Source organism: Aythya fuligula, chromosome 15 (genome assembly GCF_009819795.1).
Source record: "Aythya fuligula isolate bAytFul2 chromosome 15, bAytFul2.pri, whole genome shotgun sequence".
NCBI classification, from domain to species: domain Eukaryota; kingdom Metazoa; phylum Chordata; class Aves; order Anseriformes; family Anatidae; genus Aythya; species Aythya fuligula.
This window is the reverse complement of record NC_045573.1, coordinates 963,937-988,139: the sequence shown is the minus strand read 5'-3', so window position 1 is coordinate 988,139 and position 24,203 is coordinate 963,937. Positions and strand designations below refer to the sequence as shown.

General features: G+C 51.3%; 1 protein-coding gene across 2 annotated transcripts in view; it reads left to right on the top strand.

Moving 5' to 3' along the window:
- The window catches only part of PRKCB (protein kinase C beta), a 114,160-nt gene extending 91,731 nt beyond the window's left edge, over positions 1-22,429 (top strand). Inside the window, exons 13-17 of one of the 2 annotated variants that reach the window (XM_032197900.1) lie at positions 118-256; positions 2,376-2,456; positions 2,677-2,784; positions 7,670-7,810; positions 20,564-22,429. In XM_032197900.1, coding sequence (XP_032053791.1) covers positions 118-256; positions 2,376-2,456; positions 2,677-2,784; positions 7,670-7,810; positions 20,564-20,716 — 622 coding nt within the window. In that variant the 3' untranslated portion in view covers positions 20,717-22,429. Of the gene's footprint in view, positions 1-117; positions 257-2,375; positions 2,457-2,676; positions 2,785-7,669; positions 7,811-15,592; positions 16,976-20,563 lie in introns of those variants that run through there. The other variant, XM_032197899.1, reaches the window with a different exon arrangement.
- The last annotated feature ends 1,774 nt before the right edge of the window (positions 22,430-24,203 follow it).

Sequence of the window (24,203 nt, the reverse complement as noted above, 5' to 3'; positions counted from 1 at the left end):
CAAAGAGCCCGTGTGTGAGATGAGGTCGCAGCTCGCTCCCAGGGGTCAGGAGGTTTGTTATTGCTGCGTGGCCTCACTCGTGGTCATCTGTGTAATTGCTTTACTGCGACATTGTAGGGACCTGAAGCTGGACAACGTGATGCTGGACAGCGAAGGGCACATCAAGATCGCCGACTTCGGCATGTGCAAAGAGAACATCTGGGACGGGGTCACTACCAAGACCTTCTGTGGCACCCCTGACTACATCGCGCCTGAGGTAGGAGACCTGCAAGGCAGGAGGTGTTTGGGGATGGCGCTTCCAGGGGGGAGAACCTCCTCCAAGAGAGAACCCACTCAGCAGGAGCCGCTGTGCTCCCGAGGGGTCTGAGCCAGAGCCATGGGGAAGGTGCCGTGCCGGGGAGCCCGCACCCCTGCCAGCCCCGGGCTGGGAGAAAGGAATTACCCGTGGGTAACGTTTCCCTGGGAAGTGGAGATTTTTGGATCCCTTCAGCTTGCTGCCCGCAGGAAGGGCTGTGTGCCTGGGGAGGAAAGGCGCCCTGCCCTGCCCATGGCTCGAGATTGCTCCAGTTGCTGTGCGTTTGGTTATCGCTGGCAAGATGAAGTCGCACACAGCATTTACGTGAAGTGCTCCATGTGTGCAATTTAATGTCAGATTTGTGAAATTCAGGTAGGTAATTATTCGCAGACGTCTGTTCCCTTGAAATAAAAATATCCCTCTGAAATCTCACTTTGCTGAATTTTCAATGATGAGATTAATATTTATTCATTTAAATATTTTAGAGAGATTCTCTTTGCTAGGACAGACTTAGGTGCGCTTGTATGCTAAGCTATGCTGGGTTTTGCTGCAGCCAGAGAGGCTTTTAATTACTAGTTCAAATGTGTATTGCGTATTCTTGTCCCACCAAGATTAATATTGGTGTCCTATTGCTACGCAGCTCTCTTGCTCTGTGTGATTAATACTCTTTCAAAGCAGGACAAATGACCGGTTCTCTTGGTATTTGGCTGAGCATTATCATTTACACTCTTATTTTCTTCTGCTTGCTCTTTTTTTTTTTTTTTCCAAAAGAAAAACAGGAAATGGGAAATTAGGATAAAAATCACTGGAGTATCCAGGAATCCCATTAAATCCTGCTACCAGTGGGTCTCAGAAGAGGAAAGATACACGTCCCCTGCCTTACAACACAAAGTGGGGCACTGAGTTCCACCGTGGCCTGCTGCAGGGTGGCCAAGGCAGTGGCAGGGCCCGGCCCCACGTCCTCCCCATGGGACCCCCGTTTTGAGGGCAGCACGCAATCGGCATTCGTGCCTGAGCGCGTGAGTCTTTGCAGAATAGAGTTCAGTAATTGAGAGGAATAAATTGGGTAATTGTTTTGCATTAAGTAGCAGATGGCGAAGCCCAAGGCCTGTCCAACCCCGAGCGCTGAAATGCCGCCCGTCAGCTGCACCCAGCAAACGAGCCAGAGCCTGGGATGGAGCCCCTGGGCTCCCCACGCACCCCGGGCTGAGCACACCCTGCTCGGGGGCAGACCCCGTGCCCTCCTGCAGGGCTGTTCCGCTATGGAAGTCACAGCATTTCAGATTTTACAAAGTAAATCATGGCAAATGTAGGAATATTTGTGCTTTGGTGCCTAATCCACCATAAATTTTGATATTAGATTTTTAAAAAAAAAAAAAAAAAAAAGAAAAAGAAGTTACATCAGCATTGACTTTAACTGCAAAACAACCACATTGCTCAGCTAAGGGTGGTGCTGTTAGGTTCTGTTAGTTTTTGCTGTTTGTTTGTTTGTGTGTGTGAGGGAGGGAGGTTCTGTAATAAATAAGAGAAAGCAAACTGGCAACCTGGAAGGCAGAGTTTTGACTATACCCACATTCTGCAAGCCTGTTTTGAAGGGCCTCAACCTGTACACAGAGGGCCAAACTCTGGGTTATTTCAAACAAATGCACTGAAATCAACAGCAAAAAAAAAACATATTGCATCAAGGTAACCACAAAGGGTTCCTGCTCCTGCTCCTGTTGAAGCAACGTGCCTTGCTGTGAGCGCTCTGAAAGGGCACAGTAAATGTGCTGGAGTTTTGCCTGAATCAGAAGGAATTTGCCCAAAATCACAGTGAATATTCTGGTGTGTTGTTTTTTGTTTTTTGTTTTTTTTTTTTTCCAATATTTAGTGCACATCTGTAGAGTGATTTCTTTTAAACTTACTGGATCCTTGGCCTATTGTGTGTTCTGTTTATAATTGCAATTTCACACTATTTCGGAGAATCAAGTCTCAGTAAATAACCTTGTCCTTTTGACCCGGACTACAGCTTGAAATTAGTTTGCGTTGTGCCAACAGGTGAGAAATGGATGTGTAATCCTGCTGTTTGTGTTGTTTCCAGATAATTGCTTATCAGCCCTATGGGAAGTCGGTGGACTGGTGGGCATTTGGAGTCCTGCTCTATGAAATGTTAGCTGGCCAGGTAATTGAATTTTAATTGATTCCTATGGGTTGGTGCTAAATTCAGTTGTGAGCACATGCTGACGTGCAATTTGCTCTGGTGCTGGTGACTGGGGGGGTCCTCAGCTCCATGCAGGAGATGGAGCCGGGACCGGAGCCGTGGCGCGGGGGCGAGGGGCTGAGCTGCTGCCCCCAGGGGCAGACACAGAGATGCCGCTGATCCTCGGCTTGCTTTGCTTTAGGCTCCCTTTGAGGGAGAAGATGAAGATGAACTCTTCCAGTCCATCATGGAGCACAACGTGGCCTACCCCAAGTCCATGTCCAAGGAGGCGGTGGCGATCTGCAAAGGGGTAAGGGCTGGCTGCTGGTGGCTGCGAGCAGCGGGTGCGCTCCCACAGGGCTGCAGGTTTCCCGGAGCAGGTTCCTTTGGGTTGTGGTGGATAAAGGCTGGCTACGTCCTGATGTTGTGCTCGTGGTTGTTGCTTGGGGCTGAGCCTCATCTCAGCCAGACAGTGCTAAGCAGGGCTATAAATATGGTTTTGTGTAGGAATTTTAAAATGTTAGCTTTTAATAGTTAATATTTAAAACTTCTGAATGTTCTATATCTCAAAATAGTGTTTCTATCTACAAATGACACATCTTGCATTTAATGCTCCCACTGCTGTCCCTTGCCAGTTTTGGATTCAGAGTTGGTGTTACAAACAGGATGTTTGCTTCTCTGATGGGGCAATGCTGCTGAAGGTGCTCCACGCTCAGACTGGTCCCAGGGAAGCAAGGCTTCCCCAGCCACCTGGCAAATCACCTTCAGCAGAACACAGTAAAATTGACACCTCGATTTAGAAACCGCACTACTGACTAAAGGGGGAATTTCCACAAAATTTCCTCACCTTCCTTCATTCTCTCGTTGGTGTTTTAATTGGGGCGTAAGGGGAAAGCCTGCTGGTTTTGTGGCTGTGCAGGAAGATGGCAAGATGCTGTGTAATGCTGAACGCCCTTATCCTTGCCGTGCCTGAGGGAATGATGCTTCTGAGCGAGCAGAGGCTGGAGCAGGGATAGGTCTGTATGCCTGCTTTGTTTTCTGTTGCATCAGTCAAAATCTGAATGCTGTAAATAGATAAGAAGAGACCGTGATTGAAACGTCTGCTGGGTGTAGCTGTAATGGCTTTTCTCACTTCTGGAAATGTGAGGCTGAATAGGAAGAAATTTAGCCATGCGTAGAAAAGCTTGGTTCTTTATAAATACTTGTCCTTTGGCAATGCAGTGGTTCCCTCTGCACAAGTGCTGTTGCAGGGAAGTGTGCAAAAAGACTCGTGATGTTCTTTGCCATCACCACGCTGCTACACCAGAATTTTTTCTCAAAAATATGTGCAGTATTTAGGAACCATCAATAAGCTGGAAAAAGAGTTTTTACGTTTTCCCCTCAAATACAGGGAAGTACATTTGGGTTCACCACAGAGCCATCGAGGCCATGCTTTTTGGGTCGCTATGTGGCAGGTCTTCTGGGAGGGCACAAAACCAGCCTTGTGTTGGTCTGGAGGAAAGCAGCAGAGAAGCCCCCACGTTTGAATGTGAGGGACTTGGTACTTTACTGCCATGCTCTCCCAAAAGGATTGCAGAGGAATTTTGTTGCTCCTACACAGTTTCACTCTGGCATGTGGGTGCCAGTCATCACTTGCTGTGGATTCGGATATTGCGTTGTACAGCTCGGAGATGAAAAGCATTTGACGCTGAAAGCCTTGCATCGGCATGAGCCAAGTAACAAGTGTTCATCAGAGCGAGTTGGCTGGGAAGCAGGATGGAGAGTTAACCAGAACACAGCTCCTTGACACTACAGTCAGTGCCAATTAGTAGATCAAATGGAGCATTTTCCTTCTCCGCTGTCAGCTCGGATTTTGTTCTGAAGGCTGGTGCAGGCGCTGTTGTTTCTGTGGTGCAGGTACTTAGCTTTGCTGTCTTGAACCCTGGCTTGGATACCAGGACCCAGCTCCCCCATCACCCAGGCTCCTGTTTTGAGCTCGTGGAGCAACGAACTTGTGCGTACACAAGAGCGTTGGCACAAATAACCAGCCCTTTTCCTTCCCATATGGAGGGCTTTGACTGTGCCTGAGCAAAGCAGCCCTTTCCAGGTGAACAGATTGCCTGTGAGCATAAGCTCCCTCTTTAATCTCTGCCTAGTAGCAAAGGCATAAAGTGGCATGTTTGCCTCCCCAAAGTTTACAGGTATTTAGAGCGGTATTTCCGCGGGCGGTGCTGCCCCAGAAAGGCAGATAGTACCTGCTGAGCACCCTGCTTCATCCCAGTGCCCTGCGGGTACGAAGAGGGAGGCTGAGAGGCTGCGGGTGCTGTGGGGCAGCCGCTGTGTGTGCTGCGTTGGGACCAGCTGGGATGCCAGGAGCTGCTGGGGTGCGTCGCCTGGCAGCGGTCTGGCAGCAGCAGGGCTGTGACACCCGCCTTACTCTGCCCCTCGGTGCAAGGTGTGTGCTGCTGAGTGAAGCCCATGAACATGTAGCATCTGCTGGCCTTCGAGAGACAAAAAACAAAGCTGCAGTTAGGGAAAGCGCTGGAGTCCAGGCTTGGGCCTCCCTGTATTTTAAGCCACCAACATCAGATATCAGATATAACATCACATTGCAGGTGATGTGCACCTTTCAGCACCCTTCCTCATTTACAGAAGTTTGAAGGGTTTCGGTGCATTAGTGTGGGGATTAAATCAACTTGTTCCTGTTTAATACAAACAAAGCTAAATGCTTATCCTATGTAAGCCAGGAGAATCAATCTGCATGTTTATGGGGTCCTATATATCAATAACAGATGGTGTCTTCATGCTTACATGAATAAAGGCACAATAGAAAAACAAGAAAATTTAATTTTTGGACGCATATATTGAAAATACTGAATACGTGTGTTGTAGTACAGCTCTGTTCAGCTTTACAGGCAGGTACATGAAGTAGAAAATCCTTTATGATTCATTAATCAGGCTGAGCTGTTCTGACTGTGGTGTGCATTGGTGTTGCAATGAGGAAGCCAGGTTTAACACCAACACTTCAATTTAAGCGTGGGGAGTGTGCGTGCAAAACAACTCCCAGCACGAAGCAGCAGGTAAGAAACAAAACTCTGGCTGGGAGAAGCTAATTAGTAAATGAGCAGAGGCTGAATTTACTGGTGCGTGCAGGCAGTGTCTGTAGAACAGAGCGGTGCTGAGAGGCACAGACGTGTTCCCTGGTGCAGGCAGGGGCCCGCTCTCCCCATGGGGCACATCGGTCCAGCACCAGAGCCAGGCAGGTTTGGGTCCCCCCGGGGATGGGAGCAGGTAGCAGGGAAGGGGCTGGTGCCCCCCAGCCCCAGGAGCATTCGCAGCATCCCTGCGGTGCGTGCTGTGCAGATAGGTGACCGGCACCTCGCCCTGGGTGAGGCTTTCACTGCTGGATTTTACGTGTGGGCATCTGCGAGCTTTAATGTCTGCCGAGACACAGATCCTGCAGACACAGACCTGCTTTCCCTCATTGCCTCAGATGATCTCCAGCACTAGAAGTTAAAGAGGTGAGTGCGTGTGTTCAGGAGCAGCATGTAATAAGCAAGACCCAAGAACAGATTTCTTTCCATGTTTGCTGAATGCAAACTAAGCAATTTGCAGCGACAGCCAAATCACTAAATCAGTTTATTAGCACATTTCAGGCTCTTGAACTGTTGTCAGAGACTTGCTTTAGAAAAACCTTATTGAGACACAGGATGCTTTTTATTTTCCTGCTCTAGTACAGCTAAGTGGGACCTGATTGAATTGTCAGGATGCTGTCCAGAGCCTGGTGAGGGGATGAAAAGATCCTCTTGTTTCACTGAGCCTGTATCAGCCTGAAGTGGGTGCAGCGGGAGGCAGCGCTCCTGCCCTGCCTGGTCTCCTGCCCCATGCCCTGTTCCCCTCTCCTGGCAGCAGTGACCTGACCCACCAGTCCGTGCTGCTCCTTCAGCAGCTTCTTCCACCTCGCCAGGCATCTTAGGCTCAGGCATACTTAATTAAAAGAGGCTGCAGCATCGGAGACCTCATTATTTCCCCCCAAAAATAAAACACAAGTTTCACAAGCATCTTGACGCTGTTTCCGCTGTGCCCTGCAGCCCCCAGCCCCTCCACCTGCCCCCCTGTGCCCCCAGACCCCTCCCTGCAGACTCGTGTTGAGGTGCACGCAGCTCCCCGTGGCCACGGGCACACGGGGCACAGGCTGCTCGCTGCGGGGCCAGCTCCATGCCCTGCCCGGCCCCACAGCACCTGCAGCCCCCGCTGCTTGGGTTGCTGTGCTGGTTGGTGTCAGGGGACGCCTGGGTATAAAAACCTTTCCTGCTACCCGTCTGCGGGGTGCGGTGTGGGGCCAGCCTGGCTTCAGCCTCTGCAGAGCTGGGGGTCAGTGCGGGCAGCCCCACGTTTAATAAAGCAGTCCTTGTGTCGCAGGTGCACGGCTCATGTTCTCCGTGCTCATCAACTGTTCTAAATCTCTGGAATCTCCTTCTTATCTCCAAACACGGCTCAAACAATGCCCCCCGGATATTAATGTTTGTACAGCCGCCCTTGATTCCCGTGGCCCATTTCACTTCTCTTATTGAGTCAGTGAAGAGGAGAAGTTCAGATGATAAACAGCATTAATGGGTTGTGTGTGCTTTTTTCTCCGAGTTGACTCCTTCACTAGAAATACATCTCTTGTCTGTGTGGCTGCAGATTCAGAGAAGTGGGGGTTCTGCTTCTAGGGCTAATGAAGCCTTTTGAGGACAGATTGTCAATTTTAAATGGGCAGTGGCCTTTAAAATTAATTATGCAGCTGCTGAGAAGTTTGCCACCAAGCCAGCTGAGCACTAAGCAGCTCGTTCGCACCCCGCTGGCCCTGTTGGAGCTGCCTGGCAAGGCTGCAGCGGTGCTGGCAGGGCTGCTGGCAGCCAGGCACTTCTGGTGAGCGGTTTCCATCCACGAGGAATAGGGGCTGTGCTGCTCCCACCCTGCTCCCGTACCTGTGCTCTGCTGTGGCCTGCTGCATTCAGTAGCTGCCAGCCAGCCCCGTCCCTGGAGCTGCTCCTGCTTCTCCCTCCCTCCTCTGCCTCCAGCACCAAGCCCGCAGAGTGCCTCAGGGAGGGCTTTGCGCCATCACAGGCTGCCCTGGGGACAGTGCCCTCTCCTGCTCCAGGCCCTGGGGATGTTTTGTGGAGCCGCGTGGCACTCCATGAATGACTTCTGCTGCTTTTTCCCTCCCGCAGCTGATGACCAAGCACCCTGCCAAGCGGCTGGGCTGTGGCCCAGAAGGGGAGAGGGACATCAAGGAGCACGCCTTCTTCCGCTACATCGACTGGGACAAGCTGGAGCGCAAAGAGATTCAGCCTCCCTTCAAGCCAAAGGCTGTAAGTGTGACTGTGTTAAGTGTGCTCCTCCTCTCCCCCTCTCCCGCACGCTCTTTCTCTCCTGCACAGTCTCCCACTCACGCTGGTGGGTGCACACGCACACGAGCATATGTGCAGGCGCTGCTCATCTTACCCGCAGCGTGGAGGTATCACATTCACCCGTTCAGAAGATCACATATCTGTAGATTTGGCACATGGCAAACAACTGTTGTGAAAGAATCACTTGCTGTACCGCCTGGATGCTTTGTCTGGCTCTGACTTTCAGGGACAGCCACACCATGCGTTCCGCTCGCAGATTTAATCACGTTGCAATACTGTCACTGTTATCTCAGGGGCCAGTCTTTCTGTCTTCTTTTCTCCCTTTTTCTTAAGCTGAACAGGTTTCGCTCTGTCTTTTAAATCTAAACTTTATTTTAACATCTAGCTCAGCAGCATCGTCTGCCCCTGTTGGTAACGAAGCTGTGTTTCACTCAACACTTTCTCTCCAAGGTAAACTCGTGGAAGGCTGGAGCCTGACTTGGGTGTGAGCGCTAATGCGGAAATGCAGAGGAGCTCTGCAAGGAGAACGTGGCTGCTCCGTGCCGTGTCTGCCTCTCTCTAAGATGGGTTTCACTAGCAAGGGACGTGCTATACGCGCTAGGGACTCAGGAGCTCTGGCTCTCTCAAGCCCTGCAGCGGCGTGGCACCACGTATTTAAATGTCAGACTGATATTTTTGCAAACGTAACTCCTGCACAGTGATGCCTTCGCACAAAACTGGGGGGCTGCTTTCCTCAGAGGCTTTCCCTGCAGTGCCCACAGCATTAGCAAAGAGAAGCACGCTCCTTCCTGCGTCAGAAACACGGGGATCCAGGCTGCAGGGCAGCTCGTGCTGGGTGCGGGCAGGGGTCTGAACTGCAGCCAGTTTTGCTTTCCAACAGGAGCGGCATCTTTGAGCCCCTAGCCTGTGTAGGACAGGCATTACTGGGAAAGCATTGACTGATATCAAAGTGTAGTAGCACAGAAGTCTTTGGGGGCCAACTGCACACGCCTTGATTTGTTCACTTTGGGATCCAGCCCTTGTGCTAACAGTGCTCAGAGACCACAGCAGAGTGGGTCTGAGCGCAGGAGGGGCAGTGGCACACTCAAGGGTGCCAGATCCCAGGCTCCCGAGGCTTTTCCTTACCCTGTAAGACTCTGTTTCTCCTCAAGTCTGCGGCTGCTGCTGTTTCTCACCTCTCTGCTCATTTGCTGATGGAACCGGTGCTGTGTCCCTCCCCTGCTGGCTGCCCTTTCCTCCTGCGCATCGCACTGTTGCGCTGTTTGCCGTGTGTTGTGACATGGTGTTACCTCTCGTTTGTCTTGTTGCAGCTCAAAACAATTGAATTCTGTCACAAATGCTTTCTCACTGTTCTCGTGTTTTAAAATATGCAAATTTTATCTTGTTTTAAATGTCTCATTTCTTTAAAAATCCTTTTGATCACGGACTGTGGAACAGGGACTGGTAAGCTGTTGCCTGTCACCTCTCACCTAACGGCTGCTGTTGGGGAAAATTCCGTGTTTGATAGGGCAGGAAGATTAGTAGAAAGGTAGGCACAGTTGATTTAGGATTTAGGTAGGATTAAGACAACTCAGGTACCTGCTGATAGCTGATATTTCAACAGCAATGCATCTGTGCAGAAAAAGCTGCTGCTTCCATGCCATCTGTGAGCACAGATCAGAGCAGCACAGCAATGAAAATCTGGGTTTGGGCAACTTCAGAATGTATTAGGGTGGGAAAGGCGCCGCTTGCTGCTTCTGACCTTTAGCTATTTGTGCAGGGGCCTGAGCACCTGCTAGAGCGGGCGCTTTGTGCTTTTTACCTCAGCCTGAGTCCCTTCCCTTTTAAAATCGGTCTTTATAAAGATAAGGTTACAGAGATTGCTGGCAAACCCAAGTTGGAAGATGCTGAATGACACACAAATGCTGTGGGCTCGGTACCTGCCCACGAGCTGCAGGAAGCCCCCCTGAGTGGCTCACTGCGTGGACACCAACCTGGCTTCGCAGAGCTCACACAGAGCTGTGCCAAGCACCATGCCAACTAATTTTGCTTAGCGAAAGGTATCCCAGGTTGGTGCTTGCTCACCGCTCAAGTAATAAAAGCCCCCCTTGCACACACAGCTCCGTGCTGCCCCTGCATCAGTCCCCGGGGGACAGCCCCAGCTGAGGGCAGCTCACCACACAGCCCTCCCTGCTCGGCAGTGCTTTGGCAGCACCCGCATCTTCTTTTTTGCCACATTTCTCTGGTTTTGCAGCAGCTCTGCGGGCAGTGAGCGGGGGTGCAGGTGAGGGCTTGCCTCACCTCCCCAGTGCCCAGCCACCAGGGAGGGTTTCACCGCCCCTCTCGCAAAGCTGCAGCCAAGAGAAAAGCGGCTCAGCCCTCCGCCTGACTCGGGCATTGCGTACCCTGAGCTGGAAATAAATTCCCAAGAGCTCGCGCGTTGCTTTGTGCTTTGTGCTTGATTAACCTTTATCACAGAGACGGTAACGAGACAGATCAGGGTCTGGGTTGTCTTTGGCGTGCAGAAAGTCAGCGGTTTTGACATGGGGCTGTGCTTGGCTGCTCCTGGGTTTGGTTTGTGCATAACAATTCCTTTCATGGATCCGCATTTACCCTGGGAAGTGTATTTACACTTGCCTGCTCTCTCCATCTCTCATTGAGATAATTATTGTTTTTGGTATCTAATTACTCCTTTACTTTACATAAAGCCTAGTGATTTGAAAAGTCTCCTCATTTTGAAAGCATTGAAATCACATGGCAGAGCACAGGATTGCTCACAACAGGACAGTGGCTTAAAAATTTGCTTTTAATCTAATAATTTTTAATAGCATAAATGAATATTCCTCTAATTACTTTGAATTAAATGATAGTGAAATGCCATTTATAAACCAGGATTTGAAAACACTCCGGTTCTCCTGCCTGTGCATCTTGGTGGCCACAGTTTCAGTCCCTGGGGAGGAGACCCAGGGATGTGGGCAGACGTGTGCTCGCCGGGTCATCTCCCCAGGGGCTGTGGCTACAACCATGGTCTGGGCCAAAAAACTGGGAAAACGAGGGCGTGTTCAGCCCGCTGGGAATGCAGACTTCATCACAGCCCCAAAACAGCCATCCTTGGCTTTCTGTGATCTTTGATCGCATCTCAGGGATCAATGGAAAATATTTTATGATGCCTTTTGTCTCTATTTGAAATCAAGCTAGAAGCTGATAAAATAAAAAGGCTATCTTCTAAACTGACAGTTTTATTTCTGCTGCTAGAAAAAAAAGTCATTTTCTGGTGGCTATAAATATTAGGCAGGACACATTGGGGATTTATGTAAGATAAATTCCCACCCTCCCCCTTTCTCCATTCAGGATGGAGTGATGCCTGCACATTAATAAAGTACTAAAAGCAATTTTTCACAGCGTGGCTTTAGATAAATGTAAAAATTCATACGACATGTCTCCCGTCCTTTAAAGAGGAACTTAATTTTAGAAGCTGTAAGGGATGGAGCTCCTGCAGGTGTTGGCCACGTGCAGCCCGGAGCAGTGGGACCCTTCTCCCTGCCCCTGCGAGCGGGCAGCCCTCACCTCCGTACCGGGGGGCTGGCAGGACGCTGCCACAGAGCCACTGGGGTTGGGCAGGGTTTGTGCTCCACCAGGAACCTGGTGGCCTCAGTATGCATGTACTGAGCAGCACCTCTGCAAGGTTGCAAGGTAGTTTGAGTCACTGTCACCATAATAGGATAGCACAGGTGCATGGTAACAGCCTTTAAAAGCTGTGTTTGGGGTTGGATGCAGCTTCTGTAAAGCCAAAGATAATTTCCAGCCTTGAAGTATTTATTTTATCCATGAGAAAGCACGCCCTCCTCTTTGGGAGCTATTTGTGTTGTTGGCCAGGCGGTGTTATACATCAGAACAGGTCTGCAGGAATAAAGCCAAACTTCACAAAGCTGGACACAAAACATTATGGATAGGTGCAAGTTCTAAAATTTTCCATCCACATATTCTTGCCTTATTGCATTATGGTGAGAATAATCATTTGCCAATATGCATATTCAAAGTATATTTGTACCTTCTATCCCAATAACTGGCAGCACTTCACAAGGATTAGTTTTTAAATCTTTCTGATGGAGTTGCTTTTGTTGATTTTTTTAAGACAGCACATTTCTCCGTAGCAAAAAGGAGGCTAGTGCTGTCAGACATTTCACATGAGCTGCCTCGCATGTCTCCACCAAGATCTCGTGAAGCTAATAGGCAATGACAGCTATATTTTCAAAGCACTGTAAAGCTTTCAGTGTATATTGGATGTTGATAGAATCTGCAGGTGAGCTGCTTATTACCAGGTAAACCCTGCTATGTCGCGTGTTACCGCACTGATAACCTTAAGCACTGCAGACTTTCTCAGTAATCTTGCCCATAGTGTGTTTTATCTCAGTGCTGAGGGGGAAGTCTGGTGACAATGTGGCCTCGCAAAGCCCGTGTCTCTTTGTTTCATGATGTTAGCTTCCAGCCTTTGTGGAGCCGGCAACTTCAATTTTGGGAATTTATTTTCTATTTTGATGTTAATGTGATGGCTTTCAGGAAGGCGTCGGGCTGATGCTGACTTGTCAAACACCTAAAACATGAATTTTGCAAGAATCTAAAGCTGTGCTTGATTGCGTGGTCTGCAGTCTACCAGCTCTTCCCTAAGAAACTGGAGCTGTGATGGGCATTGTTCCAGTTCCTTATGGTGGGAATTGCCAGCTTCTCAGGAGCCCACCTTGCAATAGTTTCTGGGTATCTGTGAACTTTGCTGCTGCCCTGCATTAGAGAGGGGTTGCTTTGGGCATTTGAACCACCCAGAAATGAGGTGCACTGCCTCAGCAATGCCCGGCAGAGCTTCTGCAGGCGAGGCTCTCGGGGCTGTCAGTGCAGCCACACGTGTGCCTTACGGGGAGCTGTGACTGTCCCCAGCCTCGGCAGGGACAGGGGCTGGGACTGGACACGGGCTGCAGGTGGGGACACTGGTATGGCTGGGAGGATAACCAGAGGTCAGTGCTGCTGCTTCACAGGCACATCCCCGCTAGTTTGTGTCCACCTGTTCCTCCTGGGGATGAAATTCAGAGAGAAGATGGGGAGAATTGCCAGGGGAAGGGTCTGTGCACCTAGCAGGGCTCGGTAAGGTGGGACAAGAGCAGCTACCCAGCCGGGCCTGCCAGTCCGCTTGCTTCACTTGTGCTTTGTGTCTTCATTATCCATCCCCTTCCTGGCTTTCTGCTGTTGCTTTTTGTCCCAGGCTCTGTGTTTTCTGGTACATGGACTCTTACCCTGTCTTTAGAGAGGTCGTTTTCCACTTGGGTCTCTGTGCTTTAAGTCAGGGGCTTGCAAAAGGTGGCTCCTGGAGGGCACCATGTGGGCAGCATTGTGCCAGGCATGGGCCAGCTGTGTCAGGGTGTCCCACATAACCGCAGCACTGATGAAAGGCTTCTTCAGAGGCTGCGTGAAAAGGCTGCTCAGGCTCCTTTGGGAAGCCCTCATTTTACTACAGATCCAGTAAACTGGCTTGCACTGTGTTTGCCTGTTCAGTTATGAGTGTTTTGTTCAGATTTTTTGGGTTTCTTTTTGCCTAACTCTTCCCCTGGGCAGCACCAATTCATTTTTGTATCAAAATCCTGGAAAAAGAAGCTGTGTTTACCCCAAGTGCTGCAGTTACATGGCCACAACAGCACGGTAGAGGGGTAGGAGAGGAAAGGTGCTTCCAAGGTCTCTGAGTGCTGAGTTAGAAGCCGTGTCCAGCTCAGGGCCATGGCAGGAGATGCGCTGGGGAGCAGCAGCTTGACAAAGGCAGGCCAGAAATGTGCTGTGGACATGGACATGTGAATTAGGAGGATACGGTACTGGGGAGGGGTGGGCTCAGGGGCTGGACATGCAGGTATTCAGCAGGGCTGTAGCTGGAGTTAAATGGACTCAAACATTACCTGTTGAACTTTTTTCGGAGACGAGGGAATAATAAGTGTTGCACTTGTTGCTGTAAGAATGTGGTAAGAGCTGCCAAAAGAGCACAGCAGTGGCGGCTGATGGATGTTCCTCTTGCCTTCCCTGAAACGTCCTCTCTGGCAGAGTAAGGCACTGGGAAATGTTGGAGTTTACATGTATTTGCTTTAATATTTTATTACATTTAGTCTGATGTTTATTAAAAATGTAAATCTGCTTCCTCAGCAAATGAAAGTTAAATACCAGGAGGAATTGTCCCAGCACTTTAGGCATGTGTTCTCCGCAGGGAAGTGGACGGGGAGAAGTGACGGGCTGAGCGCTGCTGGCTTCTGCATCCCTCCTGCAGGAGGGAGGCAGGGCCAGGAGAGCACCGTTTGTGTGACGGCTCCAAAAGGGGGGGAGTTCACCAGCCCTTAGAGCGGAGTCATTAGCTGCAGTTTGAACGGGATGTGACATGCATGTGATAGGTGGTAATTGAGCGCAATCTGTGGCTGCTGCAGTAACCCAGCATCCACCTGTTTTTAGCTATTGCTATTATTATTATATTAAATGATCACTTGCAGCGCAGGAAGTTACAGGACCCTTGTTTTGATTGCTAAGAAAATTAAATAAAACGCCTGGCACGTCGCCCTGCTCCTGACCTCCCCGGTCCGCTGCAGACGGAGGCGCAGCCGCCAGGTCCTCGGCTGCTGCCTGGGCACCAGCTCCAAGGCAGCCGAGGGCGATGCTGCCTGGCTCCAGGGGCTCCGGCTCTCTGAGGTGGTTTTGCTGAGCCAGCCGGGCCATGCCACCCAGGCTCCGGTGCTCTGGGGCTCTTCTGTCACCCGGTGATGCTGGGAGGGAGCTCGCCAGCCCTCCTGGCCTCCTACCCTGCCTCAAGCAGTGTTAATAGCTGCCTTCAAGGGCAAGAGAGAAATGGCTGCAAGAAGGGTGTTTAAAGACAGGCAGCCTTGTGCAGGTGCTGTAGAGAGCTCTCGGGATGCTCTGTACGGAGAGCTGCACGGCTGCCACGTGCACAAAGCTGCCGGCCTGAGCATCCCAGTGCCCCAGCTCCTGCTGCAGTGACCAGGCTCTGCCTGCCCCTGCCCCGGTCCCTGCCTGGCCCTGGCCAGCACTGTCCAGCCCTCCGTGCCCGGCAGCAGCCTGGGAGCAGCAGGGATGGGGCTGTGGTCATGGACGAGTGTCCAGCAGGCACATCGGGGAGGGACAGAGCAGGCCTGGAAATTTCCAGCAGCACAGCTGCCTGCATCGAGCTTCCAGCCTGCAGTGGTTTACCCAGAAAGAGCTCTGCAGAAGGTGAGAGGCCCTCTCCTTGAGCAGGAGCAGGGAGAGTCCTCTAAGCAGCCCGGGCATGATGAAAACTTGCAGTTCCCAGGACAGGAGGAGTGATCTTGCAGTTCCCAGGACAGGAGTGATCAAGCGCAGGCACGTGTCTGGCTACAACCTAAAACTGCAGGGCACTTTCAGAGGAGAAACTGCGTGTGCACGGCAGTGTGGGACAAGGTAGGGGACTGCATGCAGACAGGAGAAAGGCAGCAAGTAATTGCACTCCCATCTCATTCCTCCCTTGCAATTACTTACCATGGCACACCCAGCAGATTTGTGTCGGTCTCTGGCTACTCCATGAGATACCATCACCTGACGACTAACAAAACCCATGAGTGTTTTGCACCTTTTTCTTTTCTGCCATTTGCTGCGTTGAAATAACCCACTCTGTGAGGTGTGACTGGGAGGGGTTGCTGCACACCGCATCCCGTTTGTGTTTGCTTTGTTTCTCCACCCACCATACGTTCTTTTCTTCCCCTCTCATAGTGTGGACGCAATGCTGAAAACTTCGACCGGTTTTTCACTCGCCATCCACCCGTGTTAACACCTCCTGACCAGGAAGTCATCAGGAACATTGACCAGTCAGAATTCGAAGGATTTTCCTTTGTTAACTCTGAGTTTTTTAAACCTGAAGCCAAGAGCTAAGTAGCTGTGCAGATCTCATTCCTGCATCTTTATCATCCGGTCCCAACCGCTGTTGTGGTGACATATTCCATTGCAAAAGCTGCATTCATGGTTTTTCTTTAGTAATACTACTAGAGTGACCATATTTCAAAGCCAGAAGTGTCTTCACATGATTTGGGGCATGCCAGAAGGGTAGGTGATGTGCAGTAAGTAAAAACAATGTTTTTATGAAATTTTGTTTGTAAAAAATGAAAATAGTGTATTGGCTAACAGGTAAAATGGACAGGTGTCGGCCATGACAATGAGGAGGAATCTCTTAACCATGTGCTTTGATTCCCTCTCTTCCCCTTTTTAACTCTTTTAATATAATCATGAAATTTTAATCTGTCGCTTTCTTAGCCTTAGGGGCAAGTAAGTGGTTTTTTACCAAGCCTTTCCCCAGGTGCAGGCACGCATCCTGCAGTGCAGGTGCTGCCAGCTAAGCCTGTAAGCTCCTCGTAAGAGTGGAGGGTTGGTCGGGAGAGCTGAGATGCTGCAGATCCTTGGTTCTCTGGTAGCTCCACCACGTGTTGGCTTAACCCACCACGGAACCTCCTGCCCCCCAGCACGTGTGTGGGCAGGCACCGCTCTCCTCGTTGGGTCTTCAGTAGCAGCGATAAATTACTAGGGAAGCCAGGTCTGCTGTTTACACAGATTTCTCCTGATCATGCAGTTTCTAAGTAGCATTTTTATCATCAAAAGAAACATATCCAGTTGTAAACAGGAAACATGAAAGAGCTGCTGTAGATGCTTTCAAATCCATGGTCACCCTAGTAAATATCACACAACATTGGTTCTCATACCAAAACATTTTCTTTTTTTTTTTCTTTCAAATGCCAAAGCAATTGATTGAGTTTGTTACCTGCGCTTTAAATGTGTCAAAAATGGTATTAACAAAATGAGATGCTATTTAACATTGAACAGTATTGTGAATTCTGATATGAAGCTTGTAAAGAAATCTGTTTCAACTAATACTCCTACTTTAAAAAAATGCCGCTAGATATTTAAATTGCCTAAGTTTTGTTTCTGGCATCAGAGAAGAGTTTCAGGAAGGATGCATTTCTCTAGGAACAGTACCAAGCGTACAGCTTCCTTTTATACTGTTCTGCAGATGTTCGTGGGCTCTCACTTTGTATCGGTCTGCTTTCAGTTGTAACGTGCCAATTTATTTTTTTTTCCCAGTACTGATGATAAAATAAAAAAAATGCGAAATAATGTGAAAGAAACCTGCATTTGTTTGGAAGTAATGAAATTCTACAGGCCTGGGCGCAGGGATGCCGGGAGCGCCACGCTGTGGGCTGCCAGCTGCTGAGCTGGGACCATGCTGGCTCCACGGTGTCCGGTGAGCAGAGCAGGCAGGAGCACCCGGCACAACGCTGCCCTGCACCTCCCTGCTCCATCTGCCCCCCAGCACAACGTCCTGGGAGCATCTTCCAAGCAGAGAGGCCGCGCATCGTCAGCAGCAGCCAGCATCAGCCAGCGGTGAGCCTGCTGAGCAGCCGCACGTGCACAGGGAGAGGCTTTTCTTCTTTCCACTGTCCCTCGGAGGAAGGACGACTTGGACATTGGACGGCCCTCCTGTGGGTGCTGCCGTTTGGGTATCTCTTTAAATGCCTTGAATGGAGACAATCGCAGCGTGCACTTAGGATTTCTGGAAGCTGCAGTCGCAACTATCTCGGTGAGGCAGCATGCCGTGTGTCGGTGACTCATCGCCCTGCCTGCTCGCTCTCAAAGGAGCAGTTGTTAAAAGCAATTGGCAGTTTCAGCTAAAGAGGGATTACAGGTTCCTGCTAGCTTCCCTTCTCCTGAACACATGCAGAATTTCCTTTCTGTCTTTGGAAACCCACTTGTGCTGAATTACCGCAGTTGTGAGCTCTGCAGGATTTTTCTGAGCAGCACCGGATGGCAGCAGCGCTCGCAGCAGCAGGAGCTGGTCCTGGCTGTGCCTGGCCTGTGGGAAGGGGCTCAGAGGCCGCAGGGGTCGAGGCTCAGGATGGGGACAGGCACTGCCCCACCAGCCCCAGCCAGGTCGCAGGTGTGCCCTGCAGGAGCCCTGGTGCTGCTGCCACACGGTGCCCCTGCACTGCTGTGCCCTGCTCCGCTCTGTCCTGCCCCACACCTCCTGGAGCCCCTGAGTCCTTCACCGGAGGTGTTTTCAGCCTTGAATTTCCCCATCCTTCTCCTCTCTCTGTTTACCAGATCTGTGTAGCCATTCCCTACCTGCTTACAAGCTATTCGTCATCTTTGACAGAGGCCAAATTGCCAGCAATTTCAGACGAAACTCAAGGTAAGAAATCAGCAGAACCTGCTTTGCTGCGCTCACAGCTGAGCTCTCCTGTTTATGCGTTTTCCTGCCAAGGCCCTGGAGGAGCGAGAGGCAGAAGCTGCAGGAGGAGGCTGTGCAGGGGCAGCTGGCAGCCCCGAGCCCCTTCCCAGCACAGCGCCAACAGTTCTGGGGCTCTCTGCATCCAACAAGCCACAGGTTTCGCTCACCCCGAGGGCTCCCAGGCTGAGCAGAGAAGCAGCCCCTGGCACCACCAGCACAGACTGCTCCGAAGGGCTGGGGACCGCCGTGGCAAGATGCACAGGTGCCAGATGTGCCCATTTTGTTCCCTTCACAGTGTTCCTGCTGGGGGAAGCTCCTGGCTCGGTAGGACAGCATCGTCTGGGTGCTTGTTTGTTCGAGTTGACGTGGCCCTCAGGAACCGTTTGACAGCTCAGCATCCTGAGAACACGGCAGGAGCCCGGTGCCAGCACCACCTCCTTCCTTCTGCACGTGCTGGGGTCTGCCCTACACTTACATTTCTGCTGCTTCCTGCTTTGTCTGGCAGAGCTCTGCATCTGAAGCCTCCCCTTCCCCACTCCTGTTCTGTGTCCCCAGATCCTCCCCTTCTTCCTTCTTGGTGTCTGGGAGGTGAGTGCAGGGCTGTGCCAGCCCCGAGCTGTCTTGTCTGCAAAGCTGCAGCCCCAGCCCCCATGGGGTGAGCAGGCTGGGACTGCCGGAGCCAGCAGGGCAGGCAGGGTTCAAGGCTTTGCTCACTTGGCTGTGCATCCACCTCCTGGCTTTTCTCCAGCTCCTTCCTTGCTCCTTGAGCTCCGTCCCTGTTTTTCTTCCGGCTTTGTCTCCTCTTGGCCATCCTTGGCTCTGTCTGCCCTCTTGTCTTCTTCACAAGGCTGGAGCTGCCTCAAAGCAATAATTCCCATCGGGAGCAGCGCCCCACGAGGATGTGGTGGTCCTGAGCCTCCACTCGAGTTGGGGCTCATCTCCAGAGGGTCAGTGCAGCTGTGGTGAAGAACACATTTGTGATGCGGTGCTCCTGTGCAGCGCCGTCAGGAGCTGGGGCTGGGTGGAGGGCAGGGGGCCGGGCTGTTTGCTGCATTCTGGCCGTGCTCCTGTTCGGGGCTCAGAGGTGTTGGCATCTCTGCCCCACCACCAGCAGGCATCTGCAGCCCATGGCATGGTTCAGGACAAGAGGAGCTGCAGTTGAGGGGCAGCATATTGCCTGCTGGGTGTTTCATCAAAAAAAAAACGTTCTGCAGGTTCCTACAAGACACCGAATTTGTAACCTGCAGGGCCACTTGTCCAGCCCAGCAGCTGCTGGAGCAGGGGGCGCTGACTGTGGGGCTCCCAAAGCATCCCAGCCCTGGGGCTCCACGCAGGGCTCCTGCTCCTCTCTGCATCAGCCCAGCCTTTGCTGTAGCCCAGCCTTCAGCCAAAAGCAAGCCACAATCGTGGTGCAGGCGTGCCCTTGGGGCCAGTGCAGGTGCCTGGGAGAGGCTGGGCACTGCAGCAAGTAATTAGAAGCACAGGGGAGGTTTCCTCCCCATTCAAGCTGCTATGTAGAGGCACTGCTGGAAAGCCCTTTGTCCCTGCTTGCTCTAACAGCAGCTCGGAGCAGCAGTGGTTTCACAGCCCCGTGTTACGCTGCTGGCTGCTGCTGCTCTGCAAGGAGCATCCTCCCTCCCTGTGCTGCCCTTACGGATGAAGGATCCTGGGTGCTTATATGGGATCTTCAGCGTTTTGGTTTCCCCTTCAGCCCAGGCTCGGAAACATCCTGCAGCCAGAACACACCTTCACTAGGCAGAGGGACTGACCGACGTGCTAATAGTAGGTTATTGGTGCTAATTGAGACAATGACTTGTTTTTTCTTTTTTTCTTTTTTTTTTTTTTTCAGCTTGGTTGTAGTTGCAAAGTTGTTCCTTTTATGAAATTAAAATGATAGAAGGTTGCATTTGTGGAATTTTCATTCTTTGAGGTTTTGAACTGCTGTGTATTTTATATCTACAACCCTGGAGCAAATCACATCCTCACCTTAAATTAAATCAGTAAAACACTGCGTCGATCAATACCATATCATGACATAATCTTAAAAAAAAATAAAAAATCAAACTTAAAGTGAAAGGAGCTCTTACAGCTGATCATTTTGTGCGAATTTTGAAATTGTACTGAACATTCATTTCCATCTCGAGGCGTGTTGCTTCCTCCAGGCTCCTCCTTGCGCGTGTGAGTGCAGTGCTGGGTGTGCATGCCGGGAGCTGCCGCTGTTCTCTCTCAGAGCCTCAGGTGCTCCCTCCTGCCCTCCACCCTCTGGTTGTGTGTCAGGGGCGAGCTGGACAGCCACTATGCTGCCCTCACCCATGGTGCCGGTTGTTTTGTTGCACGGGGGCTGCGGCCACGTGCAGGGGACCTCAGTCTCTGCTCCCATCTGCTCCCAGTCGTGCAGCGGAGCCCAGCGCTGCCCCGTTCCTGCACCCCATGTTTCCCAGTTTAACTCTGTGCTTTCCGTTTGACAGAAAGACAAACGAGACACTTCCAACTTCGACAAAGAGTTCACCAGGCAGCCTGTGGAGCTGACGCCCACCGACAAACTCTTCATCATGAACTTGGACCAGAACGAGTTTGCTGGATTCTCCTACACTAACCCGGAATTTGTCATTAACGTGTAGTCGCGGTGCAGACGCTGCCCTCCCTGCTCCCGCAGCCCGAAACTTCAGCTCGCCTTGTAAATACCGACACTAGTCTTCCGGGATCAGCAGTGCATACATACATACCCTCATCAAAACACGACGACCGCTTGTTTTAGGAGGCCTCTGTATGTGTGTGACACTTGCTAGCTTGGGTTCCCTAGCAGGAAATGTGCGGGGTTTTGAGTTAACAAGCAGTAATACTTCTAGGAACTGTAGTTGGTGGTGACTAATAGAGTTTTTAAACAGAAATATACCAAATTGCTACAGTCTTTGTAATTTTTGAAATCAGATGCTGAAATTCTGGTGAACCTAGGTATTCACAAATTGTTTCCGTTGAATGCTAAGCATGGTTGATATTTTAAACCGTTGTGCTGAAGCTTGCAATGACTGTGAACGTGTCTTAGAAGAGCCTTTTGTTCGAGACATGGATACATTTGATCAGTGTGGAAAAGTCTGCTTGTAGACATACTTATATTTTTAAATGCCTTGTACATACAGTCACACCGGCTCCCCGAAGCTGTCTTCCTCCTTAGCCTGCTGTAAGCGTGTGCGTTTCACCACATCCCTTCCTATTACTCAGGCATTAAGACTACAAAATGAATTTCATTCCGGTTCTTGTAAATCAGAGCAAATCTTTTTCTAAGTGAAAGGTGGGATTTTTTTTTTTTAACATCTGGAACAGTTTGCAGTTTTGATATACTATGTCAGCACTCCCATAAATCTTTCTCCTGTTTTTTCACAGACACTGTCGAAATTTAACAGCTCTGTAAAGGATATTAATATTCTACCAAAACAAAACACATTTATATTCTCGGTTTACAATTTACCAACTGAAAATACGCCCGCTACAGAAGGGCTGTACTGAGGGCTATTTATAAAGGTAGCTTTTATACTTTATACCCTCTGCTATTATCTTAAAGGCTCAAAATCATGAATTTTACAGGCATCTTGGTTTTCCTGATTTCAGCCAAAATTCCTGGGGATTTTATTCAGTAATCCAGGACCTTCTGCATCGTTTCAGAACCCCTGACTCCCAAGGGGAAAACGCAGCCGATGCTTTGGCAGCGGAGCTCGCCGTGCGCGGGGCCGCGGGGCTGGGTGGTGGCTGCTGCCCGCAGCAGGGCGAGGGCTGAGCGTGTGCTCCCGTGACACTGCTGCCATTCCTCCCCTGGCACACACGAGTTCGGTGGGTTTGCAAAGAAAGCACGTACGTTTTTTGAAATACGACCAATTCTAATGTAAATACACATCACTTCATGAGTACGGGGAAAAAAATGAGGGTGGAATTTTCTGAATCATGAGGAATCCTACCAAGGAAATTCTGGTTTGTAGATCTTTTATAAACATCAGGCTCTACCTTTTGAAATTCTGTTTTCAATGCCTCATTAAGTGAAAGGACTGCTGGAAGCTAGCGCTGGTGCCGCAGCTGCTGGCTCGGTGCCGCGAGCAGGGCTCCTCGTCCCGTGACCAAACCGAAGGCCGGCCCTGCCTTGTGCGTGTCGGGGTACGTGAGCAGTAGCCATGGTCTCGGGTACTGAGCTGGGCTTGAGGAAACAAAACAAAACAAAGAAAAACTGCAAATTGTGCCAGATGGACAAGGGGGCTTGTGGGCAACTTTGCATCGGACTAAGACCGGGCAAGTCGGAGTTAGTTCCTGATGAGAGTTCCCATAACCCCAGCACACGTCTCAGAAGACGTCTCGCCATCTTCTGCAGACCACAGTTGATGTTCAGAGCATGTATGTTACTGTAACTTTCAAATCTGTTGCTGCAGAATTAGTATTACTTAAATGGTGAATGTTTTTAATTTCTGTATCTTCAGACCCGAAGACGCTCCCGCGGTCCGGCCGCCCGTGGGTTACGGTGGTACCGCGATGCTCCTGGGGCCAGGAGGGCACCCGCGGCTGTACGGGGTCGATCCACGGGCACTGCTGTGGGGGGAGTTGCGTCTTTTTTGTCTGGGACTCGTGTGTGTGTTGGAGTGACACTTCCACATGGAGCAGGCTTTGCTTGGCTGCAGGGCTGTGCCCACGGGTGGCTCAGCGGCAGCACGTGTTGGGTCTGTGCGCATCTTCGGGATCCTCACAGAACAGCCTGTGCTCCAGGGAGAGCTTAGCAAAGGCAAGGTACAAAGCCCAGGGAAGTCTGCAGGATGTGAGCATTGCTGATATTTCCCATTCTGCTAGTTTCAAAGCTCTTGCTTTGAGGTTTATTTCCAGATTACCTGTTTCTTCTGTGCAGAAATGTAAAATGGAATGTGCCTGGCCCTGCACAGATGCTGGGATTTGTACTGACTCCTCCAAGGAAGGGCAGAGTGACAGTGGTTGACTCACTGTTTGCCGTAATTTGATGATTTAATCTTTACTGTTGGATGAGGAAAGCAGTGCTTCAGGAAGATGCTCAGATCTGAGCGGCTCAGGAGGCTCTGTTAGTCACTGGGGGCTCTGACGCGTGGCTGAAGCCCAGTAAGATGATCCTGGGCAGTGCTGGCAGGCAGCTGCAGTGCACCCCAGCTGTGTGACAGCGCTGCAGCAGCGGGGGGACAAGGGGACAGAGTGCCTGTGCCACTGGTGGGCCAGGAGAAGGGTGCTCATGGGGACAGAGGAGGCATCTCAGCCTGCAGCTACAAGCAAGAGAGAAAGCCCGCGGCTTGTGGTACCCGGTGGCCCTTGTGGTACCCCCACAGGGCTGCAGTGGGGCTGGTGGGGGTCTGGTGGTGGGATCCTGAGCTCCGCACCTCCTGGCCCAAGTGCAGGAGGAGGAAACCAGAGGAGGCACGAGGTGCTCGTGGCCACCCCGTGCCAGCCGGGGACAAGGACAGAAGGTCTCGGCCTCTGCCAAGGCTGGTCACGCCTGGACACTGCAGGTAAGTGGGGAGCAGGCGCCTCGGGAGGTCTCAGCGTGGTGCAGGGATGAATCCATCCCAGGGAGGCTGCTGGGTGCTTGCGTGGCCCTGGGGGACAGTGGGAGTGACAGGAGCAGAGCAGGGCAGTGGGGATGGGGGAAAAGCAGGGCTGGGGCTTGGCCAGAAACTGCCTGGTGCTGGTGGTCTCTGCAGCAGGCTCTGGGGGGCTGGGAGACCGCAGGCAGACCGGGGTCGGCTGCAAAGCCTGATCTGCTCTGAGGGCTGCTGGGCAGCTGCACAGGGCTGGAGGCGATGCCAGCCGTCCCGAGGCAGGCACTGCACAGCCTGTGTGAGCTCAGTGCGTGTCTGGGCCAGGGCTGGCAGCGCAGCATCTCCCCGGCCACCCACTGCTTGGTGGCTGCACCACTGGGATGCCATTTCCATGGGGCACGGAGGCTCTGCTGCCACTGCTGCAGTCCCCTCTGGCCAGACATCAGAGCAGTCATCTCTAGATAGAGAGCCATCACCAAAGGAGTTACTGACCCTTCCAATTCATGTAACAAATAAACACAAGTTTGCGTGGTGGCAGACCCCCATGGGTGGTCTTGGAGATGGGATGGTG